Genomic DNA, 8,221 nt, shown 5'->3' with positions numbered 1-8,221 from the left:
ATTTTATTCAATATTCTTCAAATTTTATATTGATTATCAACATTTAAATTTAATCTTACTGCCACATAATTTAAAAAAAAAAAATATATCTCTACACTAAAGAATTATTTAATAGTATATGTATATTTTTAGTATTATTACATATTCTAATTCTAATGGAAACATTTTTCTTATGACAAAAATAAATATTTATCAGTAATGTATACCAAGCATCATTTTATAATAATAATATTATTTAAATGCAGTACATATTTTATTCATGAATCATAAGAAAAACGATAAGCAAATAATAGCGAAAACTATTCTTGTCAAAATAAATAAACTATATATAGAAAAAGAGAGTTTTTTTTCACTAAAGAAAAAATATTATTCTCTTTATGTATATCTATATGATTTTTTGATTTTTATTGTGAAGTGGTTACAATATTGCATCGTTGACTATATTCAAAGGACTCAAAGTATGACTTCCAGCAGCGACAACAAAGGAAAAGTTCTTTGGTTGTGAAACTACAAATTTTAAAATATTAATTTTTTTTTTTTTTTGTGAAAGCAGAACTAATAAATTATTATATACAAGGTAACGAATCTAATAGCGGGACAACTAAGGGAATTTCGAAATTTCCAATTGTAATAGATGAAAAAGAAAAACATTAAAAGTATAACAAGAAAAGAAGTAAAATTTGGAAAAAGTCTTAAAAATCCAGCGGACAGGTAGTTCATAATGAACTATTCAAAGATTTTAATAAATTTTACACGAATACAAGTACATTGAAAGGGCGTTCTTGCGTCCCATACGAAAAAAATATATATCCGGATATATTCGGGCAAATCCGCATATATGAGGCATATATTTATATATTGTATGTTGCATATATGTGACATATTCCAAATTTGCCCGGATATATATTTTTTTCGTATGGGGTGAGGCTTACTATTAGATAAAATTTCAAATTTTATATTTTTGGTAAGAACGAATCAATAATTATCGTTTTTGAAAATTTCCGAGTAGGGGAAGGTGGGGCAGAGCGGCCCCCCTAAGCCAATTATTACTTTTTGTGGCTTTCAACCATAAGATCACTTTACTTTTGTCCTATTTCGAACAAATTTATGGACATTTTGCCAAAATTCTGAAAAAAATTTTTTTTTTTGTGGGGCAGAGCGGCCCCCCTCCAAAAAATGATAACAAAATTTTTTTTTTTTTTGTTTTTTTTTGTTTTTTAAATTGTTTTCATCATTAAGGATGTATTTCTTTCTCTTGACAACTATTTTTGGTTTTATATTACTCGAAAAAAATTTTTTAAGTTGTAATGAATCGTTCACTCTCGATTACCTTAATTACTAATTGTTATTTAATAAAAAAAAAAAAAAAAAAAACAATTCTATAGTTATACTTTATTTCAAAAATTTATCAACTAAAAAAAAAAATTTTTTTTATATATATTTTTAGTGACCAAATTTGCCTCTTACATAGAGAAACGGCCGAAAAATATGAAAAAATAATTTTTACGGATGTTTCGTCTGGTCCATTTTGCCCAAGGTGTTATGCGTAGGGCTAGAAATGTGGAATTATAATAATTTTTTTTTAATTTGACGATAAAAATATGAAAAAATCACTTTTTCAGAATTTTCCTTGTTCATTTTGCCCCAAATATCATGCGTTGGGGTAAAAATGCGCAAACATATCGGATTTATAGTAATTAGGCGAAAAAAAAAATTTTTTTTTGATATCAAAATTTCAGGGGGGCCGTTCTGCCCCACCCTCCCCTATGTTATCGATCATTTAAAAAAGTTATTAACGATTGAAAATCAAAGTTTTAACACAGAGTAGCCTGATGGAAAAAACTATAACTTTTCATGTTTCAACTTTATAAAAAAAATATTATTGGAATAGACACATCAGGGACAAATAATGATTTAAAATATTCTTTAATTTATGCTAATGATATAATTGCTGTAAAAAAATAGTGTTATCGATAATTTGAATTATTTAATAATAATTGCAGTTAGTAAAACTGAAATTATGACGTCACGTTGTTGGCCATTTTAAAAACCGACAACAGCGCACAATAAAAAAAATACGTTTGTAAACATAGACAAAGGAGATCATAAAACATCCATAATCATTTCTCACATTATAATAATTATTTCGTATTATTATTATCCATAATGTGTTTGAATCGTATATTGACATAGATATGTATGTGTTGGGATTTAAAAATTGCGATATTGCCTGTTTTATTATGACGAAAAAAATCTGAATCAAAGTATTGACTAATTAAGAAATTTACATTATTTACAATGACTGTTACATAAATATTCTTGATAGTTCAAAAAAATTTATAAATTATTGAGATATTTTCAAAAATTTAATAGCGTCGGAATTAAATTTGAAACAGGTAGCCCTCATTTGACTCACGAGTCACGCGAGAACGTCCATAATTGTAAAAAAAATAAATTGCAATTATGTATAATTATACTTATGATTATTTTTTCATTTGATTGTAATTTTAAGAGTAAGTATATATTACAATATATATTGTAAACTAATTAGACAAATTTAATTTTAAAAATTGGCTACGAAAAATTTATTTGTATGCGATTAAAAATAAATTAAAAAAAATATATATAATAACTATTATAATTACCTTTTTTACATTAATATATATAATTTTACAATTACGAATCATTATCATTAATTCTCATTAATTTTTGTTCTTTTGGAAGTAACCAGAAATTGTCATTTCTAGGATTTTCTAATTCCATTTTTAGCGGTATATTTGTTTGAGATAAATTATTTGTTGTAGTAGGAGACTCGGTGGAAGTAGAATTAATTTTCAAATTTTCATTTTTATTTGTAAGATTACTTACAATATCTTGTGTTTCTTGAAAAATTTTATTTTTTTTATACTTGATCACTGGGCGATCTTCTGTTTTGATCGAATGAGGTATTGATGGATGAGTATCATCAGAAAATGTCCAATTTTGTCCTCGAATATTGTTAGTCAAATTTTGGAAATTTGCTAAAATATTATCCTCCCAAAACACTACGGTTTTTTTTGTCGTGCTTGTAGTTTTAGTCGTTGAAGTTTTTTTTTCAGGTTTATGATAAGGCGGCGATATAATATCAGGTAATCGTGGATATGAATAGTTTGATTGTATCAAAAATTTTTCTTTCTTAAATTTAGGTTCACACTTAAGTGATGCTTTCAATTGTATATCAGATGGATCGCTTAATCGCTCCATATTACTTTTTGTTTCGAATGAAGGCATCATAAAACATAGTACTGCGAATATTGATAAAAATGCCATGAAAAGTATCCCGCAAATAACCCAACCTAACACTTTCATTCCCATTTTTCTTTAATTATTTATAATTATAACATTTGTTGATAATATATTACATGTATGTACTTATATTAATTATTAGATTAATTTGTTTTTATGGTTTTTTTCTACTCAATTTACACGTCAGTTTTAGTCAAATAATGTTGAATAACACGACAGTCGTTTTTTAATTAAAATATTGAAATGAATTCAATAAAACATCGGCATATTCACGGAGATCGTATTATTGATTGAAAAAAAAAAAAAAAAAAGAATAAAAATCACTTAAAATTTTCTAACTTGTATTGTTTTTAATTTTAAAACATAACAATTCATTTCGAAAAATAGAAACAACTATCGTAATTTAAAGTCTCATTACTTATTAACCCAGAACTTCAACTGCGGAATCCAGAATGTCTCCTGCTATATATATATATACAATAGAGTAATAAAATTTGTAGTTATATTTTTTAAATATAAGATTTATATGATGGCCTTGTCATGTATGTATTGCGTTTTAACTTTAAAATGAGTCAGACGGTACTAAATTACATACTTGAATAGAAAAAAAAGTAGAAATTAAATTTTTAATTACCGCTAAGAAAATTTTAAATTAAAAAAAATAAATTGAGAACACGGAAAAAAATGAACTATATAAATTGAGAGTGACAAGTAATATAATGATAAAGTGATTAGTAAATACCATCGTTCTAAATAGTAATTTTTTCGTTTATGATCCAAACGTGAATAATCACAGGATAAGTATGAAAATTTATTGTCTATGTAAGAAAAATTACTACTTGAACTTTAAAAATCGTATCTGATACTTAGAAAATAGACGAAACGTATTATAAAATTTTCTATTTGAATGTTAAAATTCCCCATATTGACAACCGGGTTCCGGGTTATAATTTCAAATAGTAATTTTTAAAGTTTTTTTTTTCCGTGAAGATATTGGGTGACACGCTTTAATAACCACGAATAAAATATCCACGACAAAATAAACACGAGAAAATAACCATAAAATAAATTTTATTATACTTGGCATACAAAATTTCTAGAAAAATTGATGTAAAAAAGGCTTAATACTATTTCAAGTATTTTCTATTTTGTTATTTTACTATTTCACACATAAATTTTCATTTCTTAATAATATTTAATATTCTTTTCTCATTTGTTCGCAAGCCAAATATTACGGTACCAGATATTCCCTATCCAAAAATTCCCATAGAATCCACTCAACTGCGACAAAAACCGCATAGAAACCAATACAGTCTGTAGGATTCTATGCGGTTTTTGTCGCAGTTGAGTGGATTCTATGGGAATTTTTGGATAGGGTTGATTTTGGTATGATTTTTGAAAGTCGAGTTTCCATAAGACGTTAAAGTCCTAGGAAGCTATTTTGACTATAATATCCAGATAATGTCCAGGGTAAAAAAATTTCAAGCGAAACTAATAAAATTTTTTCTCGACCGAAAGAAGGCTCAGGTAGTGAACACAAGGCTGAAAATTAGCTAGACCGATAATTGGGCCTAAAAAAACCAAAAATAGGCCGACTCAATTTATCGGCCAATCTTCGGCCTGTTTATTAAGAATAATAAAATTTCAGCGTGTTTTCGACCAACTTTCGATAAAATTTTACGGCTTCAGCAAGATTTTCCCTTACGGAAAAAGTATGTATCCATATATATTCGGGCAAATTTGAATATATGCCACATATATGAGACATATATTCAATTTTACCCGTATATCTATCGGATATATACATATATATATATATATATATATATATATATATATATATATATATATATATAGTACACTTTTTCCGTACGGGATTGGTCAAATTTAGTCGTTTCGGCGTATATTTTCGACCAAATATTTTAACCCGGGATTCGAGTTCTGTACTTGTGCATGTGTATGTATGATTGACCGACTCAGATCTTTAATTTAGCATTCAAAAAGACTTTTCAAAACTGGGATTCCATGAAAATTTAAAGTTAATCGATATTGTAGATTCTGATTTGATCTAAAAATAAAATTTTTTTAAATTACTTGTTTTTTAATTATTTTCGGTTTCTTAAAATTTTTTAGATCAATATAAATAAAACTTTTTTCGAGCTGGAAGAAAATTAAAGAAAAAATAACTGCAAAACAAAATAACAAAAAGAATTTGAAATAAATAATGTAATTTGAGATTTTCTTTTTAAAAAATTCTAATCGTAGTTAACTATCCATATTTTAACGAAACTTTTTTCAAATTTTTTAGTCGTAACATAAAACACTTCTATATTCAAGGAATGACACATAGTTTTGGTCACGCTAGACCTGTAGTTTAATTTTATTACATAGCATTTCAAAGCTTCGTATTTTGTCAAGTATTACTACAACTCGGAAATAATTATATTAAATCACTTGCTGGTGATTTCTAAACTTCAATCGTAAATTGTAATGAATTACGAATACTTTTAAAATTATAATCTTAATTTTCGTAGTTTAATTAAATATATTTAAATAATATTTTTTTTAATTCGATTAAGACTATCAAAGCTAAACAATTCGATATTTCAAAACTATTTCAAAATATCTGTACAAATTGAAATACAGTTAATCCTTGATAAATGTACCTATATCTATATAAGGTAAAAAGACCTAGTACCTGATTAGGGAACTAGTACTCGATCACTCCATGTATTTATGTAGATGTATTTATTAAAATTGAGTAAATATAGATATACAAATACATGAGTGATCGGGTAATAGTTCTCTGATTGGGTATTGGGTGTCTTACCTTAGTATTAAAATTGAATTGTTTTGAATCAGCGATTAAGACACTTCAACCAATCAAGATAAGTTGGTGATGATAGTAACATATTCTGCGGCTTTTATTTGTAAGGATATCATATTATTAACCTGGGGACAGAAATCTCGTCTTGAAACGAACCTTTGACCCACTTATTCGACAAAAATTTCAATTAAATTATTTGAATTAAAATTTTTAAGGCTGCTTATAATTAAAAAGTTTTTGGTATTAAAAAGTTATTTTGTCCCTTGTAATTTTAATTTATGAATAATTACACGGACCATTTTACCATATTTCCTGTATATTTTATTTATAATTTATTTATTACCCCTAATTAAGCAATAATAATAATAATAACAATAATATAATAGAGAAGTTGTATGTTTTGTAATCAAATCGGTTTCGACGCGCCATCGCACGGAGAGATGATAAAATATTTTAAAAAATCGAAATCTGCTTTTGGTAAATGTTGAAAAGTTGCTTTGTAAAGTCTTCATCAATAAATTCCCATAATTGAGTTTATAAAAAATTATATTGCAGTGATTTAAAAAAAATATGATACTGAAGTTAGCCGATGTCTAAAAATTTATGAATTTTTTAAAAATAAGTTATATTATAAAACAAAATATTTGAAAAATTGCACCTATCACTTTTTTCATTTTCCACATCTGCAGATTTTTATTGCACGACTCATGATGCGAAGCATCTGAGATGTGCTTTATGATCGAAAAATTTAATTCGCCTCACTTCGGCAACTATTTCAATTATTATACCCTTGTTAGTTTACGGAATTGAGATATGTTGCATACTATTTTGAAGATAATTTAATGGATATTAGTTTCATACTTTTCAAAAATTTATTTAGTTCAATAAAAAAGGAAAAAACATCAAAATAGTCTAAAAAAATTTCCTGTCCGTCAAGTATGAAACCCGTAGACACAATAACTTACGAAAAAATGCAGTAACTGAATCAAATTTTTTTTTTTTTAATTCTTTGAAAGATTTGTAGATCCCCTATTGCTACTGGCTAGGTAATTCAGTGTCGTTTAATAACAATTAATAAAAGAATAAAAAGGCTGTATAACTATATCTATATATATCGATGTAAAATTAACATGGATGCCGATATATCTATACCTATACATTATACGTACATTTATCCCACCAGGGGCGCTTGCGAATTACCATCCTAGTGTAGCTGTTTTTTTTTTTTTTGCTAATTGGTAAGCCTGAATTGTTTCAGTTCAATCTTTTTTTATTTACATATATTTTTTTTGCTTTTGTTATTAATCGAGATATTTTGAGTAGGTTCTTTCATAATTATATAAAAAATACTAATATAATTTAAAAAAAAAAAAAAAAAAATATTTAAGGAAAGAAAATTTTATATATTTTAAATTTATTCGTGCTTCCCGCCATTTTTTATGATTATTCTATTATTTCATAATAAATGAGCATTATGAGTCGCGCACTTTTGGATTTTCCAAATTTTCTTTTTTTTTTTTGTTTTTGCAATTAATTTGTTGGAAAAAAGTCCGAATGTTGTTAATTGTCTGCTACCCTCAAGATATCATAAAAAAGTTACTTGACAATACAGTAGGACCTCGATATAAGACTATTAGTTTCTCTCTCAAACTATCGCGATACCTGGTTTATGAAAAAAACAGAACGATAGTCTTATAACGAGGTCCGACTGTAGTTATTTTTTTAGGTAGTTTTACTAATCTATTATGACAGGTGACCTGGATACAGAGGTTCTCAATATTGGAAATACAAGAGAACAGCGTGATTTTCATTGGTTCTCAACTCCAAGAGATGCAATGACGTCATAACCAATCATAAGTCGTTTTTTTTTGCACCAAAATTAATTCATTTTTTATAATTATTTTATAAAAAATGTTAATTTAAATAAAAAAAAATGACTAAAACATATTCTTAAAAAGTTAGTCTTTCATCTGTAAATAAATTTTCGATGATAAAAAATTCGTACGACCTCTATTAAATTTTAAATTCAAATTACAATTTTATTCGCGGTCTTATTTTCATTGGCGGTTACATCAACCAATAAAAAATAATCAATAAAAATAAAACTTA

The 8,221-nt window shown here is 26.2% G+C and overlaps 1 protein-coding gene across 1 annotated transcript; it reads right to left on the bottom strand.

Annotated features, from left to right (window-relative positions):
- Positions 1-359: 359 nt before the first annotated feature.
- Positions 360-3,589, bottom strand: LOC130665064 (uncharacterized). Its single transcript, XM_057465320.1, has 2 exons — positions 2,646-3,589; positions 360-507 (listed from the first exon to the last, which is right to left on the bottom strand). Exon 1 carries the CDS (start codon positions 3,352-3,354, stop codon positions 2,677-2,679), a length of 678 nt encoding a protein of 225 aa, XP_057321303.1. The 5' UTR covers positions 3,355-3,589; the 3' UTR covers positions 360-507; positions 2,646-2,676.
- Positions 3,590-8,221: the final 4,632 nt, after the last annotated feature.

Source organism: Microplitis mediator, chromosome 3 (assembly GCF_029852145.1).
Source record: "Microplitis mediator isolate UGA2020A chromosome 3, iyMicMedi2.1, whole genome shotgun sequence".
Taxonomy (NCBI): domain Eukaryota; kingdom Metazoa; phylum Arthropoda; class Insecta; order Hymenoptera; family Braconidae; genus Microplitis; species Microplitis mediator.
This window is presented reverse-complemented; position numbering and strand designations above follow the sequence as displayed.

What these genes read in the sequence shown, in the direction of transcription:
- LOC130665064 (XM_057465320.1), bottom strand. Translation starts at nt 3,354, where the DNA reads ATGGGAATGAAAGTGTTAGGTTGGGTTATTTGCGGGATACTTTTCATG.